Source organism: Sceloporus occidentalis, unplaced genomic scaffold, assembly GCF_023333645.1.
Source record: "Sceloporus occidentalis isolate IW3139 unplaced genomic scaffold, rSceOcc1.0.p SCAF_3, whole genome shotgun sequence".
Taxonomy (NCBI): domain Eukaryota; kingdom Metazoa; phylum Chordata; class Lepidosauria; order Squamata; family Phrynosomatidae; genus Sceloporus; species Sceloporus occidentalis.
The window spans coordinates 248,534,706-248,558,140 of NW_028316983.1; the positions used below are offsets into that span (position 1 = coordinate 248,534,706).

A 23,435-nucleotide genomic window follows, 5' to 3' on the forward strand; every position below is an offset into this window, starting at 1 on the left:
TCCAGACCCTTCACCATTTTAGTCACCCTCCTTTGGACACGCTCCAGTTTTTCAACATCCTTTTTAAATTGTGGTGCCCAGAATTGGACACAATAGTCCACATGAGGCCTGACCAAAACAGAATGCAGTGGCACTATTACCACTCTATTGATAACAGATGTGGAGCTTGTTTTCTGCTGCTTCAGAGAATAGAACATGGACCAATGGGTTCAAACTCCAGGAAAGAGAATCCACCTCAGCATTAGGAGGAACTTCCTGACAGTGAGGGCTGTTCAACAATGGAAGATGCTGCTTCTTCAGAGGCTGGTGGTCTCCTTCTTTGGAGGTTTTCAAACAGAGACTGGACAGCCATCTGCCTGGGATGGTGGGTTCTGGTGGCAATGGAGGGCTGGGCTGGGTGGCCCTTGGGGTCTCCTCCAACTCTAGGGTTCTATAATTTTATGATTCGTAAAGCTAATGTTTTGATATTTGGTGATCACTGCTTGCCTTTGGCCCAGGATCCAAATTGCAGCAGCCACTGAAGGGAATGCAGTCAGTCAAAACCAAGGGAATAAACAGGTGACCAGAAGGAGGAAAAGTGCCTTCCTTCCTGGAACGGACGGGTTCAAGCGTGGCAAGAGCCATTCTTCACCTGGGCTGGACCATAACTTAGCAGGAATCATTTCCATCCCTGAAGGTGGAGCCAGGAGGCCTATAAAAATGGTGGCTCAGAAAGTTACAGGTCTCCCTTTTTCTTCCTGGAGGCAAGACCTTGGACTTGAGAGGAGGAACTTTCCCATTTCCCATGCACTGTCACTCCCATCATCCCCTGATTGGAGCTCCACTTCTGGACTGGTAAAGTTTTGCCTTACCTTCATCTTGCTTCAAGCCACTACCTTTAATTTTGTTACTTCCTCTGTGTGTGTGTGTGTGTGTGTGTGTGTGTGTGTGTGTGTGTGTGTGACAGAGAGAGAGAGAAAGAGAGAGAATGCTATTGCATGAACTGTGATTTTCCTGTTTGCAGTTAGGGGCCATTCAGACTACCATTTACCCCAGATCAGAACCCGAATTAACCACAAGAAGTTCATATTGGCCCCGATCCTTCCACAAGCAAAAATGAGGCTTTCATAAACGTTCAGGGGCAAATGCCCTTTGGTGCGGTGGGTCTTTTGAAAGTGGAGTAAAAGCTGTATCTTTTTTGGGGCGGGGGAATGGGTCCGGCAAATATGAACTTGGTCCCAATCATGACTGGGTTCAGGGGAGGGATTTAAGCCAGGAGGGCAGAGGGTGGAACATGCCTCCCCTTCATCGGGATGGAGGAGGAGGAGGAGGAGGAGGAGGGAGCAGGGTGAAGAGGGCCAAGGGGGGCAGAATTGGGTGAAGGAGGAGGATGGAGTCGAGAAAAGGATCAAGTTCAGGGGAGTGATGGTCAGAGGGAGGGCAGAGAATGGAACAAGCCTCCCTTGCGCACCAGGCGGCTTTCTCTCTCTCTCTCTCTCTCTCTCTGTGAATGATTTTTCTAAAGGGTGATACATATCTAGATAGAATGTGTGTGCTTGTGCTACACTTCCCTTTCATTTGCTTGCTCCCAGCATGCACTTTGCAAGAGGCTTTTTTTCTAATGCTACAATGCGAATGTTACAGATGTTTCTCTTTCAATTTGGTAAATTGATACAGAATGCTTTTGCTACTGTTTGTGTTTGTAAGGAATTCTGGGGTGGCAATCTGAGGGAAAGCAAAGGGTGCATGGCATCCTTTCCTGGCATTCCAAGGTGAGGAATTTATTATTATTATTATTATTATTATTGTTATTGTTATTGTATGTGTATGAGGCATTCTGGGGTCACAAGGAGGGAGGATGCAGAGATGGCATTAGATTGCATTTTGGGGTTGAAAAGTGGAGGCAGGGGAAGATCCATAATTTGTAGTGACCCAAATACACACAACACACACACACACACACACACACCTGGAGGTTTTTAAATTTGACAAAATATGCGCACACTGCCGCCAGTTGTTTTTTAAAAGGAGGGGAGAAAGCACACATCTGATTGCCCAATGGCTGCAGGAAACGTCACCTTGATGAAAGTGGAAGTGAATTTGATGGACCGCACAGGAGCCCTCATTTTAAACCGGTACCACAAATGTGAATTCTCCACAAAGAGCTGCAATGGAATTCAGGGGTAAATTACCCCAAATAAGATAAATTATAGTGGGCACTTGCTTCTGGAGAGATTCAGGAGGGAGAGACCAGGATGTGCCCAGTTCCATCCAGGGTAAATGGGCCAGTGGAAATAGGGCCTTAGTCAATAAAACTAAGTTGTACTTAGCAGTCTGAGAGTTCTAGTTTTTTGGAGCCGGTAGTTACCAGATGTCATCTCAGGCACCATCTCAGCAATCTATCAATTTGGGTAACACTCTGTCTCCCCCCCCCACCCAGTTTTCCTTGTGGAGGAAAAGGGGGACCCCTGTGCACCCCCAGGATCCATCAATCAGACCTTTTCACTCCTAATTCCTTTCCCCCTTTTGCAGGATGCTGTCCATCCTCTGGACTTTGCTGCTTGCCCTGGTGCTGCTGAGTGGAGATGGAGAAGCCCAGAGCTGCAAACCAGAGCTGAGAGGCCTTGGTAAGAAGGCCAGGGACGGAGGGAGGCTTGGCCCTAGAGGTCAAACCAGACAATCACCAGAGTCTTCCTATGAGTCTGTTTTCCTATGATCCATAGCAAAACACTCCACAAAATGCATGTTTGCTTCTTGGGGTCATCATTCAGGGCACTTACATAGAATCATAGAGTTGGAAGATACCCCAAGGACCATTGCATCCAACCCCATTCTGCCATGCAGGAAGACACCATCAAAGCACTCCTTGTGAGAGATGCCCCTCCAGCCTTCGCTTAAAATCCTCCAAAAAAGGAGCTCCCACCACGATCTCCAAGGCAGCGTATCCCACGGTGGAACAGCTCTTACCCTACGGAAGTTCCTCCTAAGGTTTAGGTGGAATCCCTTTTCCTGTAGCTTGAACCCCTTATTCTCTGGAGCAACAGAAAACAAGCTTGCTCCTTTTTCAATAGGATGCTCCTTCAGATATTTAAACATGGTTATCATGTCACCTCTTAACCTTCCCTTCTCCAGGCTAAACATACCCAGATCCCTAAGTCACCCTTAGGGTGGTTTCCAAACCTTCCACCATTTTGTTCAGCCTTCTCTGGACACACTCCGGCTTGTCGACATCCTTTTGGAATTATGGTGCCCAAAACTGGACACAGTGTTTTCTAGGTGATGTCTGAACAAAGCAGAATAAACTCTGCTCAGTCTTTATAAGCACATAGTGACGACTAACACTTGATAAATGGTTGCATAATGCACCAATTCCTCCAAATTCCAGTTTCCTTATTAAGAATGAAAGTAGGGTTATAGAAGAGCGATTCCCTCCCTAGGTTCATGTGAAAACTACCCTCTTTCTCATCCCTTTTTGTGGTCCTTTTCCCCACAAATGTCACCCAAAGGAGATGCCCAAATGGCTTTGCTGGACCTCCTTCTACTGTTTCCCTCTTTTCAGTCTCTTTTCCTTGACTAGAGAAGAAGTTATGTCTGTGAATTCCAAAACAAGGACAAGGACATTTTCTCCCTTTTGTTGCATGCAGTGCGCAACTTAGCCAAACACCGTCCAGCCTTTCAGTCCTCCATGTTTGCAAATTTGGGCATCACTGTGGCAACCAAGGCTGTGGATGGGAATTGCGATGGGGACTTTGCTAAAGGCCAGTCCTGCAGCCACACTGAATGGAACTGGGAGCCCTGGTGGTACGTGGATTTGGGGGACAGCTACGCCATCGCTACCGTGGTTGTGAAAAACCGTGGGGACTGCTGTGGGCACAGAATTCAGGGAGCCCAGGTCCGCGTGGGAGACAACCTGAAGGACCATGGCAAATCCAACCCCCTGTGAGTCCCTTAGCTTTCCTCTCTGCGTTGCACACATCTATGCATAAAATGTGGGCTGTTAAGTGGAGCAGAGCACAGAATAGGGCAGTGGTTCTCCACCTATGGGTCGCGAGGCCTTTAGGGGTCGAACGACCCTATCACAGGTTACCTAAAACCATTGGAAAACACATATTTCTGATGGTCTTAGGAACCGAGGCACCACTCCTCTATCCGTTGGGGGTCACCACAACATGAGGAACTGTATTAAAGCGTCGCGGCATTAGAAAGGTTGAGAACCACTGCAATAGGGGTAGTACAGGAATACTTGGTTAATCTCAGTGAATTTAAGTCTCTGGGACCAGATGAACTCCATCCAAGGGTATTAAAAGAACTGGCAAATATAATATCGGAGCCACTGGTAATAATAGTCTTTGAGAACTCCTGGAGAACAGAAGTCCCAGCAGACTGGAGGAGGGCAAACGTTGTCCCCCTCTTCAAAAGGGGGGAAAAGAGGATCCCAAAAATTATCCTCCAGTGGGGCCCTGTGCAGACTGCCCTTGAAGGCCATCTTGGGGACAGAATTGGAGCGCAATGTCCATATGACACATGCCCCAGCTCTGCCCCCAGGGTGGCGTAATGCGGCATGCTACTCCACATGGCACACAGTGTCACGGTACTCCTCTAGTGCTGCATCTGCACAACGCAGCACCAAAGCAGCACATAGCCGCAGAGCCATGGCTATCACACCCTTTCCAAGGCACAAAAAGGAGCCCCTTTATACAGCTCCTTTCCACACCCTGGAAAGACAAGATCGGGGACGGAGTGCGAAGTTGCTGTGGCTCCAATCTGGCTGTAAAAGGGGCGGCTATAGGATGCCCCTTCGGAACTGTGTGTATAGTCCCTTAGTCTGACATCAATATCAAGAAAGCTTCTAGAGCAGATAATTAAACAGAGAGTCTGTGAACATTTAGAATGGAACGCCATAATCACAAAAAGTCAACATGCGTTTCTGAGAAACAAGTCATGCCAGACTAATCTAATCTCTTTCTTTGATAAAATGTCCATTTTGGTAGATGAAGGGAATACTGTGGATATAGTATATCTTGATTTCAGTAAGGCTTTTGACAAGGTCCTCCATGACATTTTTGCAAACAAGCTTGTAAAATGTGCGCTAGAAAAGGTAACTATTACATGGATTAGTAATTGGTTGACTGGCCGAACCCAAAGGGTGCTCAGCAATGGCTCTTCTTCCTCCTGGAGAGAAGTGACCAGAGGGGTGTCCAGTGGGGCTCTGTCCTGGGCCCAGGGCTATTCAACATCTTTATCAATGACTTGGATGAAAGAATAGAGGGCCTGCTTATCAGATTTTCATATGACACCAGACTAGGAGGGGTAGCTAAGACCCCAGAGGAGAAGATGAACTTTCAGAATAAACTGAATAGATTAGAAAGCTGGACAAAGACTAACAAAATGAAACCACGGGAGAAGAGAATCCACTTCAACATTAGGAAGAACTGCCTGACAGTAAGAGCTCTTTGACCGTGGAAAGAGTGGTGATGTCTCTTTCCTTGGAGGTTTTTAAACAGAGGCTGGATGCCCATCTGTCGGGGGATGCTTTGTATGTTCATTCAGCTTCTCCATTGAAAACAGTCAAATACGCTGATGGAGTCCATCCGTTGAGGTCTTCCTCTCATTCTACATCCCTCCAACAGTGATTTCCTAGCATTATTAGCTTTTCCAAGAAGTCCTCTCTTCTTATGATGTGGCCAAAATACAACAGCCTCAATTTTGTCATCTTGACTTCCAGAGAGGCTTGACCCATTCTAGGGCTTAATTGTTTGTCTTTTTGGCAAAAAGAATTTGTATATTATGAACTGTGTCATGTAATTTGTATTGTGTACTACAGTATGTAAATTGATAAATGTAAATTTCCGATTCCTCCCACCCCTCTTCCTCCCTCTGCAGCTGTGGGACCATCACAGAAACTGGCCTGGGATCCATCATCATCATCAGCTGCTATGGGTTGAAGGGACGCTATTTGAGCATCATCATCCCGGGCCGGAAAGAGTATCTCCACGTCTGCGAGGTGGAAGTCTATGGGACCAAGATAGAAGACGTGTGCTAAAGATCACCAGTTCTTGCTGTTGTTGTGCCTTCCAGTCATTTCTGACTTATGACAATCCTGAGGCAAACCTATCACAGGGTTTTCTAGGGCTGAGAATGTGTGACTCACCCTAAAGCAGATGGAGAAATCAGCAATTGTACTGCAATAAACCTCCCTTTCATGCATCTCCTTTTGTCTGTCCTATTGCCTGTCTGGTTCAACCAAAGAGGGTCAGGATTTGGCCATGGTGCCTTTGGGGCAGATGATGCCAAATTAGGAGCAGTGACTAATACCCCAGAGGACAGGATCAAAATTCAAAATGACCACAACAGATTAGAAATGAGAGAGAGACCTAGGGAGCTTGGTATGTTTAGTCTGGGGAAGAGAAATTTAAGGGGTGACATGATAGCCATGTTAAAACATTTGAAGGGACATCACATTCAGGATGGAGCAAACTTGTTTTTTGCTGCTCCAGAGAATTGGACAAGGAGCAATGGATGCAAACTACAGGAAAAGAGATTCCACTTAAACATTATAAAGAACCTCCTGTCCTAACAGTAAGAGCTGTTTGACAGTGGCGCACACTCCCTCGGAGCGCAATGGAGTCTCCTTTGGAGGTTTTTAAACAGAGGCTGGATGGCTATCTGTGCATGGGAGAAGGGGGATGGACTGGATGGCCCTTGGGGATCTCCTCCAGCTCTATGACGCTAAGATTCTGTGAAATGGACTGATTGAGATCATGCAGCAGAGACATAGCCATGATCTTGCGGCTAAACTCCATCTCCTGACCTGTCCCCCAAAACCCACTCTAGAGTCATAGAATCACAGAATTGTAGAGCTGGAAGAGATCCCATGAGCCATCCAGTCCAAGTCCATTCTGCCATGCAGGAACTCTCATTCAAAGCACTCCTTGGGACAGATGGCCACCCAGCCTCTGTTTAAAGACCACAAGTGGAGGAGATCCCACCACGCTCTTGTCAGAAAGTTCCTCCTAATGTTGAGGAAGAATCTCTGTTCCTGGAGCTTGCATCCATCGTTCTGTGTCCTATTCTCTGGAGCAGCAGGAAACAAGCTTGCTCCATCCTCAGTGCATCCAACTGTTGGGTCCTCGCACTGTTTGTCTTGCTCTCTCCGTGACTCCTTGGCTATTATCTCCAGCCCTTGATGAACTCCTGTCTCCCTCCTTCTCATGATAGCCATGTTTAAATATTGGAAGGGGTGCCATACTGAGGACGGAGGGATCTTGTTGTCTGCTGTTCCAGAGACTGGGAAATGGACCAATGAGTTCAAACTACACGAAAAGATATTCCATCTCAACATTAGGAGGAACTTCCTGACTGTAAGAGTGGTTCAACAATGGAAGATGATCCTTTAGAGGATGGTGGAGTCTCCTTCTTTGGAGGTTTTTAAACAGAGTCTGGATGGGCATCTGTCTCACGAAGGTTTTGGATGGTGCGTTCTGCATGGCAATGGAGGGCTGGACTGGATGGCCCTTGGGGTCTCTTCCAACTCTAGGAACTCTATGATTCTTAAAGCTTATTTTTTTGTATTTGGTCATCACTGGCTTGCACTTGGCCCAGGATCCAAATTGCAGTACCCACTGACAATGCAACCGGTTGGAGGTCAGATTTTGGGGCAAGTTTAGTTTGAGCTTAGCATGACAAATGGGGCAGATCTTTGGAAGTGTTTTTCTAAAAAAACTGTGGTCAGTCAAAAGCAAGGTAATAAGGAAGTGACCACAAAGAGAAAAAAGGCCTTCCTTCCTGGAACGGACGGGTTCAAGCGTGGCAAGAGCCATTCTTCATCTGAGCTGGACTATAATTTCTCATTTCCATCCCTGAAGGTGGAGCCAGGAGGTCTATAAAAACGGGGACTCAGAAAGACAGGTGTCCCTTTTGGCTTCCTGGAGGCAAGTCCTCCGACTTGAGAGGAGGAACTTTCCCATTTCTGACAGTGAATCCTGCAGGTATTCTGTCTTTCGCGTTTGGCGCTGCATCTTTTCTTCTGTCCATCTTGCTTTTCCAAGGAAAGTCTTTATTATTTATTTGGCCTTAGCTGCTGCATCTTTTTCTCAACCATTCTGGCTTTTTCAAGGAAGGTCTTTATTATTTATTCTGTCTTGGGCATTAGGTGTTACGTCTTTTTATCTGTCCACCTTGCATTTCTAAGGAAAGGTCTTTATTAAACTAAACAGGCATGGCTAAATTGAACTGAGCCTCATCAGAAGAATGAATTTTTAATCCAGACTTTACATTGTTGGTTAAAGAGCCACTGAGGAAGGGGTTGTTCTTATCCATTTCTTAATTTTAATGAATTATTGCTCTCTTTTCCCCACCCCAGTTGAAGAAAAGAAGTTCTGGTTGCCAATTTGCCAAGAAGGGCCACCAACATTTCTCTTTTTCCCTAAGAAAAAGAGGCAAGGTAAGTTTCAGAGGATGCAGCCACACTGCAGAACTAAAGCAGTTTGGCCTCTCTTTAACTACCCTGGCTCTGTCCTGTGGGATTCTGGGATTTGTAGTTTGGTGAGGTATTAAGATTGTCCTTCTTCGGAGGTTTTTAAACAGAGGCTGGATGGCCATCTGTCAGGGATGGTTTGATGGAGAGTTCCTGCATGGCACAATGGACTGGATCAGGGCCCTGGGGGTATCTTCCAACTCCTCCAACTCTGCCCAGGTCCTCTGTAGGTGTTGGGACACCTGGCCACTGGAAAGGTGTTCACTAAGTTAGACTTGAGAGACACTCATTTATGAGTACGAATCCAGGAAGGGGACTAACACAAAATGGCTTTCAATTGCCCCCTGGGGGTTTCTGAACATTTAGTTATGCCTTTGGGGCTAGTGGGGGGCCCCAGGATGTTTATGAGACTGGTTAATGAAATCCTACATGATCCATTGCTTGAGGGGGTCCAGGTTGACTTAGATTTACTTCCAGGACTTGGAGTCTCGTGTTACGTTGGTGCAAGAAGTGCTAATCTGCCTGTTAGAGAACCAGCTTTATGTGAAGTTGTCTAAATGTCATTTTCACACAAACTGCCTAGACTGGCTAGGGGTACATGGTGTCAGAAGCGAGGATGGAAATGGACCCGGCAAAGTCCAAAATGTATTCGACTGGGGCCCTCCTAAGACACACAAGCAGAATTTTTTGGGAGATTTGCCAATGTCTATAGATAGTTTGTTTATCCTGAACTTTGCCCAAATTGCCCTACCCATCACTGATCTCTTAAAGACAAAAACTGGCCTGAAAGGGAAGCTAGAGGAGGGGCCATAGGAAAGCCTGGGCCATCCACTAAGATGGTGTGGACCCTCAATTGTCAAGTGCCTTTTGAAAAGCTTAAACAACTCTTTAGCACAGAACTCATACTTTTCAAGCACACTGACCCAGATCGATCCTTTGTTCTGCAAATGGATGCCAATGGTGTGGCGATGGGGGCGGTGATGATGCCAAAGGGGCCACTGAGGCCATGCACTCATTTGTCCAAAAAGTTCCAAGGGGCAGAGCTGGACTGGCCCACCTGGGAGAAGGAGGCATTTGCAATAAAGTGGTCCCTGCAGAATTGGGGCCAGTTCCTGGAAGGAGCGCCCCGTCCCTTTGAGGTATGGACTGACCACCACAATTTGGGTAGCCCTACAGACCCTTCGCAAATTGAGCCCCAAGCAGCGCCAGTGGGCAAAAGACTTTTCTCAGTTTCAGTTCAGATTAAAATTCTTTCCTGGTAAACAAAACGTTTTGGTTCTATCCCAATTCCTCCAACTTGAAAGTAAGACAAAAGACTCGATAAAAGCCATCTTCACACCGGAGCAATTGCGGCTGGCAGTGATGACGCGGAGCCAGTCGCGCAAGCAAGAGGAGCAGGAGCCAGAGGCTTCTGACCCTTTGCACACCGAAATCCACCAAGCCACAGAGACGGACTCTTGGTCACAAGAGCCACTGCAGCACCTTAGAAAATAAGGAAAATGCACTGAGGTACAAATGACCAGAAGTTTACATCCCCCAGGCTTTGAGAATTAAGAATTGTGCCACAAATTAGAATTATTACTCGGAAATGACCGGCTAAGAGACATTTATATTCACAGAGTGTTATTTTCATGAGCATTTGTATTGAGTTCAAGCTTTGTATTCTTTGAGGCAATCAAAATAATTAGTATGACTAAGTTAAAAAGAAGCTATGTAGAATAATATAGAAAGAGAAGAAAGAAAATGATGACCACCCTTTATAGGATTGTTTTCTCTATTAGAAGGTTAGTATTGTCAACATAAATGCTAAATATATTTATTTGGAATAGTCAATTTATGCAAAATGAACATATAACTGTAATATAGAAAGACGTATATATGTCACTTAATACACCGTATTTTTCTTTTTAAACGAATAACATTTAATTAAAAAAAAGAATTGTGTCATGACAAGCAGAGGGGCATTGGATCTTTTTAAGGACCTGGCATCTGATCCACAATCGGATAAGATGCTAGGGGATAATGGGCTGCCTGCTTTTTGCTTTTGCTGTGGGACCAGGTGGCTGGTGTCTGTTTCATATAACCTTGGGGATGTGGCTGCTTTGCTTAGTGAGCTTAATCTAGAGTGTGGGATGTGTAGGAGGGCGGCGATGGTGAGCGCATAGCTTGGTAGTGCCTTGGCTTAGGATCAGTGGGGTTGAGGGGTGTTCAGATCATGGGAATTTGTTGGAGGGAATGTATTGTTCGTGCCAATTTGTGGAGTCATGGATCTGGGGGTCCTGATCTGGTGTTTGGTCCAAACAGTGGCCAGTTTCAGCTCAGATACTCAGTTGGTGAACTTCTGGCTTTGTGGCTTCAATAAAGTTCATTCCTTTGGTTTACCATACAAGCCTCATTGATTGCACTTGGAGTCCCCAGTTCTGACACACTGTCACTTCCATTGTCTCCTGGACTGGGAAAGTTTTGACTTCGCTCAACCTTGCTTCAAGCTGCTACCTTTAATTTTGTTAGTTCCTCTGTGTGGGTGTGTGTGAGAGATAGAATGCTATTGCATGAATTGTGATTTCCCCTTTTGCTGTTAGTCAATAATACTAAGTTGTACTTAGCAGTCTGACAGTAAGGGCCAATATACGGAGCCAATATACGAAGGCAGGATCTAGACTCTTGGAAGTTACCAGGAGTCCTCTCGCAGCTATGAATATTATTCCCCTATTATATATTAATTTGTGGGTGTCGTCTCAGCAACCTACCAATTTTGGTAACACCCTGTTTCTCTCTCCCCCTCTCCCAAGTTTTCCTTGTGGGACAAAGGAGGACCCCTCTGCAGCCCAAGATCCAGCACTGGGACCTTGCCTTTCTACGGGATGTCCATCCTCTGGACTGGTCTTCTTGCCCTGGCGCTGCTGAGTGGAGATGGAGAAGCCCAGAGCTGCAAGCCAGAGTTGAAAGGCCTTGGTAAGAAGGCCAGGGATGGAGGGAGGCTTGGCCCTAAAGATCAAACTGGACAATCACCAGTCTTCCTATAATCTTATCTTCCATAGCGAAACAGGCCACAAAATGCATGTCCACCTCTTGGGGTCATCATTCAGGGCACTTTCATAGAGTCATAGAGTTGGAAGAGACCACGATAGCTATCCAGTCCAACCCCATTCTTTCCCCTCCTTTTAGTCTCTTTTCCTTGACTAGAGAAGAACTTATGTGTGTGAATACCAAAACAAGGACAAGGATATTTTCTCCCTCTTGTTGCATCTGCAGTTCGCAACTTAGCTGAAAACCGTCCGGCTTTTCAGTCCTCCTTCTTAGAAAATATGGAAACCTGCTTCGCAAACAAGGCTGTGGATGGGGATTGCAATGGAGACTGGTATAAAAGCAGCTCCTGCATCCACACTGACCGGGACCAGGAGCCCTGGTGGTATGTGGACCTGGGAGATCACTACGCCATCGCTGCCGTGGTTGTGAAAAACCGGGGGGACTGCTGTGGGGACAGGATTTGGGGAGCCCAGATCCACGTGGGAGACAACCTGGAGGACCATGGCAAATCCAACCCCCTGTGAGTCCCTTAGCTTTCCTCTCTGCATTGCACACATCTATGCATAAAATGTAGGCTGTTAGATGGAGCAGAGCACAGAATAGGGGAAATTCAGCACAGAATGAGTAAAGAGATAGTACAGGAATACTTGGTTAACCTAAATGAATATAAGTCTCCAGGACCAGATTGTAAAATGTGGGCTAGACAAGGCAACTGTTACATGGATTTGTAATTGGTTGACCGGCTGAACCCAAAGGGTCCTCAGCTATAGCTCTTCTTCCTCCTGGAGAGAAGTGACCAGTGGGGTGTCCAATGGGGCTCTATCCTGGGGCCAGTGCTATTCAACATCTTTATCAACGACTTGGATGCCAAAAATGGGGGCATACTTATCAAATTTGCAGATGACACCAAATTAAGAGGAATAGCTAATACTCCAGAGGACAGGATCAAAATTCAGAATGACCTGAATAGACTAGAAAGCTGGGCCAAAGCTAACAAAATGGAGCTACAGGAAAAGCGATTCCACCTCAACATTAGGAGAAACCTCCTAACAGCAAGAACTATTCTATGATGAAACACAGTCCCTCAGAGATTTTGGTGGCATCTCCTTCTTTGGAGGTTTTTAAACAGAGACTGGAGGCCCATCTGTTGGGGGTGCTTTGATTTTATGTTCAATCAGCTTTGCTACTGAAAATAATCAGATATGCTGAGGAGTACCGTATTTTCTGGCATATAAGACAACTTTTTAACCCAGAAAAATCTTCTCAAAAGTCGGGGTCGTCTTATATGGCGAGTGTTGTTCCGAGCCGGACCGGAGAATCTGCGGTCGCCACATATGATGTGGGGAGCGCAAAAACGTTTCCCTGGCTCCCTGCACCATTTTGGCCGCTTTCAGGGGCCTTTCTCCCTCCCTCAGGCACTCGGGTGTATTTTCGGGGCTCCATTGGGCTCCCTGGGCTCCCTGCCCCATTTTGGCCCCTTTGAGGGCCTTTTCCAGATTTAGTGGCCTCTCTCCCTCACAGGCACTGGGGCTGAATTTCCCTTGCTCCCATTCTCCTGGGAGACTTTGGGAGTTCTTCTTAAATGAAAATAACCCCTTTACCGTATGAGGGGTAGTCTTATACGGCGAGTATATCCCAAACTCTACATTTTAACTGGAAAAGTTGGGGGTCATCTTTTATGCCAGAAAATACGGTAAATCCATTGCGATCTTCCTCTCTTTCTAGAACCATGTTTTCTAGCACTGTTGACTTTTCCAAGGAGTCATATCTTCTCAAGACGTTTCCAAAGTGTGTCAGTCTCAGTTTAATTGTCTTGACTTCCAGGGAGATTTTAGGCTTGATCCATTCTAAGACTTAATTAGTTGTCTTTTTAGCAAAAAACAAATTGTATATTATACTTTATGGATCATATAACTTGTACTATGTAAGTGTGCCCTTGCTTTACGCAGGGGATCCGTTCCGGACTCCCCCGCATAAAGCAAATTCCACGTATGCTTGAGCCTCATTTAAATGAATGGGGCTCATGCACGTGGCAGCGCAGCAGCGCGACGGCACATGTGCGCCAGAGGTGCGCACCCCATTAGTCCCTATGGGACACGCCACCCCTTCCTCCCCGGGCGGCTTTCAGCGTATGACTCGGGCTCACTGTACTATGAAAATTAATAAATGTGAATTTCCGATTCCTCTCACCTGCTCTCTTTCCCTCTGCAGCTGTGGGTCCATCACAGACACCAGACCAGGCTCCATCAGCACCATACACTGCTATGGGTTCAAGGGCCGCTACGTGAGCATCATCATCCCCAACCGGAGAGAGTACCTCAATCTCTGCGAGGTGGAAGTGTATGGGACCAAGATACACAATGTGTGCTAAACATCACCAGTTCTAGTTCTTGTTGTTGTTGTGACTTCAAGTCATTTCTGACTTATGGCAACTCTAAGGCAAAGCTATCACAGGGTATTCTAGGGCTGAGAGTGTGTGACTCACCCTAAAGCAGATGGGAGAAATCAGCAATTGTACTGCAATAAACCTCAGTTACATCCAGCTCCTTTTGTCTGGCCTCTTACCTGTCTGGTAGATCCAAAGAGGGCCAGGATTTGGCCATGATGCCTTTGGGGCAGGTGGCACCAAATTAATAGGAATAGCTAATACTCCAGAGGACAGGATCAAACTTCAGAATGACCTGAATAGACTAGAAAGCTGGGCCAAACCTAACAAAATGAAATTCAATATGGAGAAATGTAAGGTTCTGCACTTAGGGCAAAAAAAATGAAATGCACAGATATAGGATTATGGGGGACACCTGGCTGAATGAAACTACATCTGAAAGGGATCTAGGAGTCCAAGTAGACCACAAGTTGAACATGAGTGAACAGTGTGATGCGGCAGCTAAAAAGGCCAATGCGATTGTAGGCTGCATCAACAAAGTATAGTGTCTAGATCAAGAGAAGTAATAGTGCTACTGTATTCTGCTCTGGTCAGCAGACCTCACCTGGAATAAGACTGTCCAGTTCTGAGAACCACAGTTTAAAAAGGATGTTGAGAAGCTGGAGCCATGTGTCCAAAGGAGGGGCACCAAAATGGTGAAGGGTCTGGAACCATGAAGCTGGACGTTTTAAAATATATATTAGAAGGGGAAATGTCCGCAATACGTTCTACCCAGTTAAACCAGTGGACTGTGTTTTTAAACCAGAAAGGAGTAAAGTATGAGACTATTCAAAACCCAGACCTAATGTTGTGCATAATAAGAGAACAAAGTGTTCATAAGTGTACAAATAAGAACAAATGACATGGATCGGTAGAGCTTGACGCCATAAAGGAAAGACAAGATGTGTTTTTCACAGATGGAGGCTCATGGCATGAATCAGGAGTTAGACAGACATCTTGGACATTTATAATCCCCAAAGGTTTAAAGAACGATGGATAATAATTTTGGAGCCCAGAAAGCCAAAGAACAAGCTGTAATTGAAGTTCTGATGTTCTTAAAAGAACAAGTAGGAGAGGAGGAAGAGTCCTACATTGTTATGGACAGTGACTATGTATACAAAAGTATAGCAAATTACTTAGGATTTGGGGCTAAAATTGGGTTTAAAAATTCAGACTAGAAAGATTTACGCTGTGTAAGCGACATGGGAGTGAGCCAATGCAGAGCAGGACACTGAGGGGAGGACGGGTGGGATTTGTATGTATTCGCCTGTGGTCAGGGTGAAAAAGGCATGCCGACGCAAACATTCTGGAAGTCGAGCCACAGCGGAGCGAGCGGGAAACTGGTCTTGGGACCGTGATCCATTTGGTCCGTCACTGCATTGAAGGCCAACAGGAACCATGACTGGAGGGGCCGAAATCACAGTCTTGCCCACGGAGTCACGAAGGTCGTGGAGGCCATGTGTCCCAGGGCTATTTGGACATCCCTGGTCCTCACTCATCTGTGGGCGAGACAAGTCCTGACCTCAGCGCAAAGAGCCTGAAACGGTCCTGAGGGAGACAGGCAATGCAGTCTTCGGAATCGAGGACGGTGCCGATGGATCTGATCTGTTTGACTGGGGTGAGTCCGAGGGACGAGAGGAGCGACAAGGTGAAGTTGACATCTCTCCGTAACTCTGGAAGACTCCGGAGCATCGCTGGTGAAGGTAAGCCATCACTGGAGCTATGCCCTTGGTGAAGACTCTCGAAGCTGTGGAGAGGCCGAAGGGAAGGACATTGTAGTGGTACATGTTGGGACCGACAGCAAAGGACAGGAACCTCTGGTGACTCTCCCGAATTCCCGTGTGGAAGTACGCTTCCTTCAGGTCGATCGTCGCGAACCACAGGCCCTGGTGTAATAAGGGCAAAATAACGGCAAGAGTTACCATGCGGAATCGATGATAGGCCAAATAGGAGTTCAGGAGTCGAGGGTGTCTGAAGGGGCGGTGGAAACCACAGGTCCAGTTGGAGGGAACTCTTCGAACCCGAGGGCATAGCCCCTACAGACAACGTCAAGGACCCAAGAGTCGGAAGTCACAGTGGCCCAGGTGTCAGAGAAGGGCCTCCAAATGTCATGCAAGGAGGAGCCGGAGGAGACGACGGAGCACGCAGCAATCCTTCAGGATCTCTTCTTGCCCTGGTTGGTATCCTGTCTGCGGTAGTTCTTCTGGTACCAGGCAGGGGGCTGGTGGTGGCCAGAACAAGGGGACTGGGATGGGTAGCACTGCCTCTGGTGCTCCTGTTGCTGGTATTGGTGGTCTTGTTGAAAGGGCCGCTGGCTCTGGCCATACCACTGTTGCTGACTTCCAAAACTCTTCCGAAAAGAGGGTTGAGAAGGTGTGGACATACCGTGTTTCTTGGCAGCCGTCTTCATACGGAGCATGAAGTTGAGGCGCTCATCCGTCTCACGATTGAACAGGCCTGCATTGTCGAATGGCATGTCCTCAGTGGTGGCCTTTGCGTTCGGGTTCAGATCTGAGGAACTGTTGGGATATAGCAACTTCGCATGCTAAGACTTTCTAGCAATACATATCGATGGTTTGCATGTTAAGACTTTCTAGTAATGCATGTCAATGGTAGTTTTATTGCTTACTAACAAACCCCCTCCTCATTTCCTGTTTACCATGAGGACACCTAATTTCCTTTGTTCTTGGGTGAAGAAGCAGCAGAGATGAGACTCCATTACTAAACTTGCTTACTAACTAATCAGCATGCCTATGCCTGGAGCTGAAAAGAGACTGAGAAAGTATCTTTCTTAAGATGCATGGAGACTACCCTTTTCTACCTCATTTTTCTTGCAACATGAAGCTAGACCTGTGTATCTCTTCATACACATGATTTTGTAAGTAAACTTATTTTCTTTTTCACTTTTAACCAAGTGAGTGTGTGTTTTTATTGGGGACACTGGGGGCTGGAAGAGAAAGGAGTGGAGCTAGTTAAATGTTTTTCCTGCTCGCCCCATTTTCTGCTGTGTAAGCTCTGCTAGTGAAATTAAACAATCTTGCTTACTTTCCTGAGTTTCTAACGATCCCCAAGAAAGAACTACATTTCCCAACAGGAACAAAGCCAAGCGTGTCTTCTCAAAGCAATGGCAGCCGCCATAGACTTGGCTGAGCAATCAGTGGAGTGTCGGGCTGAAGTTATTAGCCAGCTCCCATTAGAGTGAGCCTCATCTCTGATCTCCGTCAGGATGGCCTGAATGTCATCTGGGACGTCTGGAATGATAGGGGAGATCCTTTCTATCAAACACTGTATGTATGCTCCCATACAGGCATTGTAATTTGCCACTTTGAGTCCAAGAACAGAGGAGGCATAGGCTTTCTTCGCCAAGCCATCAATTTTCTTAGCCTCCCGGTCAGCAGGCGATGTGGAAGTCTTTGGCGTGAAGGACTGCTGAGACCCTTCGACAATAGCAGAGTTCTGCATGGGATGGGCAAACAACCAAGAAGATTGGGATGGAGAAATCCTATACAAAGATTCAATCTTCCTGGTCGTGGGCACCACAGAAGCTGGTGCATCCCAAGAGCGTTTGGCTATCCTTTCCAACGAAGGCAGTAGTGGGATGGAACCTTGCTGTGGACCCACCTTTCAATAGGGTCAGCGGCGTCATCCTCCATGTGAGTGATCTGCAGGTCGAACGCTTTACCCATGCTAAGGATAAGCTCCGCAAAGGTACAGACGTCATAGGTGGGAGACAAAGCACCTGGTTGGAACAGCTCCTGAGGAGAATGCTGGGCAGCCTCATCCAAGGAGCCCGAGTCGGCATGTGACGCATGAGGGTCTCCATGCTGGGACACATCATGGTCCGACCCCGAGACATCATCATCCATTACCGCTTGAGAAGGCAAGGGTAACGTCTGTGTAGCAGCAGCCACAGCGGAAAGAGATCCAGGTACCGAGATAACAGAGGGTACCAAAGCTGTTCGTGGTAAAGTGGATTATGTCATTGATGGATTTCTGGCCCAAGTGACGACAAGACAGTATTGTGACTGACAGAGACTAATACTTGTCCGTCTTGCTGTGGTAGAAGTAGTCGGAGTCTTCCTGTTGGAGGAAACGAGGAGGCTGGTGAATCTTTGCCTGGTGGACTTGAACCCGAGGAACCGGTGTGGGAGACCGACGACTTCGGGAAGAGCCTCCACGGGGTGACATGGCTGGCAGAATGGCAGCATCGACCCCTTCGTCCGAGATTCGGTGGAAGGCAACGTAGCAGGCGGGGAGGAAACTGCGTCTTCCGTCCTTCCTTCCTTCCTCTGGAGCCCTCCATTGCCACAGAGACCACCCTCTTCCCTCAGGATTAATCACTATTACTCCCTATTCATACCTATGATATTCACCATCGGCTCTTTACATGGATACCACTCTTGCATATGGACACCATCATCAGCCCCTTTCATATATTTAGGCCCCACTTTTGAACCATCATACTCCTTGTATTTATTTCCATCAATCTGTGCTCCTATCTATAACTCTTGTTTGTATTTGTGCCCCACTTTTGCACACTCACGCCCCTTGTATCTGTATTTCCATCCTTTTCTAGACACATTGGCATAATAATATACATTTTATATATTCTAGTATAATTAGAAAATTGTAATACAAATATAATAATATAATACAAATATGTTATAAATATATATTTCCAACCCACTTTTAACCACTATATGTTTTTGCAGACATTTACCTTAACATTTAAAAACCACTTCATTCCTCCAAACTGAAGATTATCTGTTGTTTTATGTATTTTCCAATTATACTTCTCCTTTTTCAGTTGTACTTTTTCAACCTTTCCTTATTGACTGATATATACCTTTCATTTTGTATCATATTACACCATGATTTATTCCTGTATCTAACATATTAAACCTATAATTTTATCTCTTTCTCCTGTACTCTATGGATCATTCCTTATATTCTAACATTTCATTTCCTTAAAGTGATATACAATACTTGGAGATATCACAATGGGTTGTTCCTAGATATAGAATCATAGAATCATAGAATCGTAGAGTTGGAAGAGACCACAAGGGCCATCCAGTCCAACCCCATTCTGCCATGCAGGAAATCCAATCAAAGCATCCCCGACAGATGGCCATCCAGCCTCCGTTTGAAGACCTCCAAGGAGGGAGACTCCACTACACTCCAAGGAAGTGTAGTGTGCCCACCGGGATTTATTCTCACACATACAATATTCATACTCTATATGCTTTCATGTCTTTTCTTTTTCTATTAGGTCTGGAACTTTCTTTTTCCCCCCTTCAAGATGTTGCATAACAGGAGCCATTCATTTCCCCATCTTCCTTCTTTTCCTTCTCTTAGCATATTTGTGAGGTTATCTGATTCTATCGTATCATATAATTTCATAGACCAATCCTTTAGTAACAATTTGTCTTAGGTCTTTTGGGGGGCTCTGTGAATGCCATGTTCCAGCAGAGTCTCTTCTGGACGTTTCGCCAGCAGCATCTGTGGCTTTGGCTTCTTCAGAGAATGATGCTGGCGAAACATCAGGAAGAAACTCCGCTGGAGCATGGCATTCACATAGAGAAGAATGGAGACTCAAAAGTACATGAAATATGCGAAATGGAAAAAGTAACTTGCTTCCTGAACAAAGACTCTCCAAAAGAATCCCAGACAGAACGGGAATCTGGGATAAGTTATATGCAAAACGTAAAAGAAAAAGAAAAGAAAATATGAATATTGCATCAACTGAATGATGGTAATAGTTATTTTTCTGCTATTGAAATATTGAAATAATAATTTACAGTACAAAGAATAAAGATATTTGATAGAAATAGTTGTATATTTAGGCCCGTAAACAGACGGGCCTTTGCGGCACCCCCGTCACATGCTAGGGCTTGGCCGAGGACCTAGCGTCCACACCGGCCTCACCCCTAGCACATGACCAGGGCGTAAAGATGGCGGCACCCTATACACATGGACACCGCCATCTTTACATGCTGGATGCATAGCATCCGCACGTCGCACCCCAGATGTGATGCCGCGAGTGCGCGAGTAGCGCCTCATGGCGTCTCATCCGGGGTGGAAGAAGCGCCATTTTGGGGCTTCTTTTTGCTCTGCGAGGGAGCCGTGCAGTTTGGCTGCTGCAGCTCCCTCATGGAGCAACCGGCTGGGCGGTCTGTAACGCGCCTTAAGGATCTATATAAAGGAGACAGTTTAAGTTAATTTAGACTTCCATATACAACAGAAATCTGAATTCTTCAACATCTCTTTTAGGAAAACAAATTCAACTGATGCTAAGTATTAAACACTGGAGCCATGTGTCCAAAGGAGGGAGACTAAAATGGTGAAGGGTCTGGAATCCATGAAGCCCTATGAGGAAGGATTTAGGGAGCTGGGGATGTTTAGCCTGGAGAAGAGAAGGTTAAGAGGTGATATGATGATAGCCCTGTTTAAATGCTTCAAGGGAGGGCATATTGAGGAGCGTGAGCTATAGATTTTTCTAAGTACCAAAGTACCCAATCAAATGCATCAGGACAAAACAAGTGAAGCAGTCATTGCCAATTTATTAATTACAACCTTGCAAGAAGCGGTGCCTCAGCCAAGGAGGGGATTGTTCCTTTTTTTAAGGTGACCGTTGAAGTGCAGTACTGACAGTGCCTATATTGACCCATGGATACGTTGGCCTAAGATGTTTGGTGTCCATTTTTGGGCTAAAATTTCTAGACTTATACATGAGTACAGATAGTATTCCTGACGTTTCGCCAGCATCCATGGCTGGCATCTTCAGAGGATGCTGACAAGGAAGAGAGTGGCTATGGGCCCAGACAGACAGGCCAAAATTAAGCTGCTCCGGGTCACTTTGGAGGTAATGCTGTTGAAGTGACACTTGCATCTTATGAGGCCAGAAGCTGTGCCAAAGTTGCCCTCCAGTCCTTAGGACTGAAGCATGGCTTTGGTATGGCTTTTGGACTCTTAGGAAGCATGCATCATTTAAACAACATACCTCTAAAGTGACCCAAAGCAGCTTTATTTTGCCCTGTCTGCTCGGGCCCTATATATATATATATATATATATTGTAACAGAAATTTCAGGAAACTTAAATTTCTAGGATTTGCAGAACAATAGAATTGGCAAGAGGACCTAGTAATTGAAAATCCATAAGTTTATTTCCAATTGTCGACAAAGGAAAACAATGAACTCAGTGGAATTCAAGTTCCAAAAAGCTGAGACCCCGAACAAGACAAAATGGCTCTTTTTATATTATTGAAGACAAAGAAGCTTCTTCAATACACCTGGTTGGCTAATTACAATTTAAACATACAGAATTCTTACAATCAGAACAGAAATACATGCATACATTAAAACTGCATCATCACTCCTTACCCCCTCCTGTAGGAATTCAGTAGCTTTCCTCCTAACCTTGCTCCTGAATGTCCTTATCTCAGTAGTTTATGTTATGTCTTTTTACTGGTGCCAGCTTCCATCCAGGTCAAGATGCACTCATTATTCCTTTGCTCTAGTTTTTCCAAACTCCAAGCCTTTATTTTAAAAACCATCTCTCTGGCTGACAAAGGTGACTCCATCTTTCTATAGCTTTTTATTTCAACAAGGAATATTTCCACCACATTATATATATATATATATATATATATATATATATATATATATATCCATGTCTTGTTCCGTGGCTGAAGGGCAAGGCCTCCAGGTGGGAGGATCTGCGAGGAGGATTAGGCTCTGCTTAATCCGAGATCCATTGCCTGCTGGGGAAAAACCCGTGACTCTTCTCAGCTTTCATTTGCATTTGCTGGCTCTTGATTTTAGTGTTTGGTAGCCAAACTTTGGCCCAGTACAGACTGGCCTGGGGCCAAACTACGGCTGGGGAGTGTGCAGCAACTGCACACTCCCCAGCCCCAATGTGTATGGACAGCGCCATTCTGAAGCCGTCCTGTCCATACACAGCACACGACAATAAGGTCACGTGTGCATCATGTCAAACAGAGCGGCACGCATGTGACTTCAGCACGATGCTCCAGGGCACTTATGGCGCCCTTGGAGCATTGCAAAAAAGGAGCTCCTTTTGGCCACGCGCATAGTTCCCACGGCAATTAAATGGCTGCAGGAACAATGCCGAGGAGAAAAGGGCCCATGTCTGTGGCTGTTGGGGTGTCCAGGGTCATGAAGCCCCCAGGACACCCCTTTTCCGGACCATGGAGAAGCGGTGACGCTGCCCTGGTCCCAATCCACTGCGGAAAGGGGCAGGCCACCCCTTTGGGGTGGTTTGTACTGCACCTTCGTTCACTTTAAGGGTTTCTCCTTCCCTGTGGAAGTGGTCCAGGTCTTTCTGGGTCTCAGGGGCTTCCCTGAGCATCCTGGCCTGATAGCTCTTGGCACGGACCAGGACTTCAGTGTTTTCAAGCAGCATTTTATGCCCCGGGTGGTTTGCGGTGTGTGGTTTTTCTGGCTGACTTAGTCTGCAGTGTCTCTTGTGTTCCTTGATTTGCGTTTGAACGCTGCACCTGGCGGTCCCTGCGTGGACTTGTCCGCAGCTGCATGCGGTCAAGTCCTGCGGCCGCAAGAGGGTCCCTCCTGCCCTTTGCTGAGCGTCGCATTTGCTGGGTTTTCTTGGTCAGTTTGTAGACCATTTGGAGGTTGCGTTTCCTCAGTCTCCCAATTCTGCCTTTGACTCCTTTGATGCAGAGTAGAAATGCCTTCCCTTTGGTGTTTGCGTCAGGAAGAAACTCTCCCAGAACATGGCCACCGAGCCCAAAAGACCCACAAAAAACGATGGATGCCTTTGCCTTTCCTCTCCAGCTTTTGCAAAAGCTCTTGGTTTACCCTCCTCTGAATTTGGAGGAGTAGTAACTATGAGCTTACACAGAGCCCTATCTGTGTTCGCTGGGGCTTGCCATGCGCCAAGGAGCATCTGGCCTCTTGTTAACAAAGGGTCCATTGGTCTCCAAGGCAGCCAGCCCCCCAAAGGCTCCCTGTTCTTCGGCCCCAGCCCCACTTGCCTGGCAAACCTACTACATGCATCCTTCTCCCAACTACAAGGAGAGAAGAAGAAGAATACAATGTCCTCATAAATCATAATTCCTCCATAAATGTTCATTTTCAAGGCTATAAAACAGAGCTCTGGGAAGTAAACCATAGTAGTTCTTTTGGCCTACAATTCTCCAGCATGTGGCTGTCTGGGGATTCTGGGATTTGCAGTCCCCAAAACGGGACTACAACTCCCAGAACCCTCCCCACCCCACACAGCTCTAGCTGGGGACTCGTAGCAGGCCAGAAAAAGTAACTTCCCCAAAGTCTGCAGGGCCAGGGCTGGGCTGAAGGCTGCAGGGCCCCTTGGAGGAGACTTAATGGGGGAAGAAGACAAGTGGACTCCAAGCCCCATCAGGCTTTGCGCCTGGGCGCCGTTTCCAATTGGCTGCCGGCATCCGGGCGCCTGGCCTTGGTCCCGCCCTTCGTGCCAGGAACGGCGCTGATTGGCTGAAGGCTCTCAAACCCGGAAGCGAGCTGGGAAA

General features: G+C 46.4%; 1 protein-coding gene and 1 pseudogene across 2 annotated transcripts; both read left to right on the plus strand.

Annotated features, from left to right (window-relative positions):
* Nucleotides 1-2,512: 2,512 nt before the first annotated feature.
* LOC149317763 (fucolectin-like) lies at nucleotides 2,513-6,123 on the plus strand. Of its 2 annotated transcripts, XM_089518993.1 has the most exons (3): nucleotides 2,513-2,606; nucleotides 3,624-3,918; nucleotides 5,863-6,123. In XM_089518993.1, exons 1-3 carry the CDS (start codon nucleotides 2,513-2,515, stop codon nucleotides 6,020-6,022), a joined length of 549 nt encoding a protein of 182 aa, XP_089375119.1. In that variant the 3' UTR covers nucleotides 6,023-6,123. The 2 variants fall into 2 exon arrangements, 1 of the variants encoding a protein (XP_089375119.1); XR_016280756.1 differs by lacking the exon at nucleotides 3,624-3,918 and having other exon boundaries at nucleotides 2,574-2,606; nucleotides 5,863-5,941.
* A 5,196-nt stretch (nucleotides 6,124-11,319) lies between these two features.
* LOC149317764 (fucolectin pseudogene) lies at nucleotides 11,320-13,856 on the plus strand (annotated as a pseudogene).
* The last annotated feature ends 9,579 nt before the right edge of the window (nucleotides 13,857-23,435 follow it).

What these genes read in the sequence shown, in the direction of transcription:
- LOC149317763 (XM_089518993.1), top strand. Translation starts at nt 2,513, where the DNA reads ATGCTGTCCATCCTCTGGACTTTGCTGCTTGCCCTGGTGCTGCTGAGT. An exon ending in ACCAGAGCTGAGAGGCCTTG is followed by an intron (nt 2,607 to 3,623) that starts GTAAGAAGGCCA and finishes TGTTGCATGCAG; the next exon opens with TGCGCAACTTAGCCAAACAC. An exon ending in CATGGCAAATCCAACCCCCT is followed by an intron (nt 3,919 to 5,862) that starts GTGAGTCCCTTA and finishes CTCCCTCTGCAG; the next exon opens with CTGTGGGACCATCACAGAAA.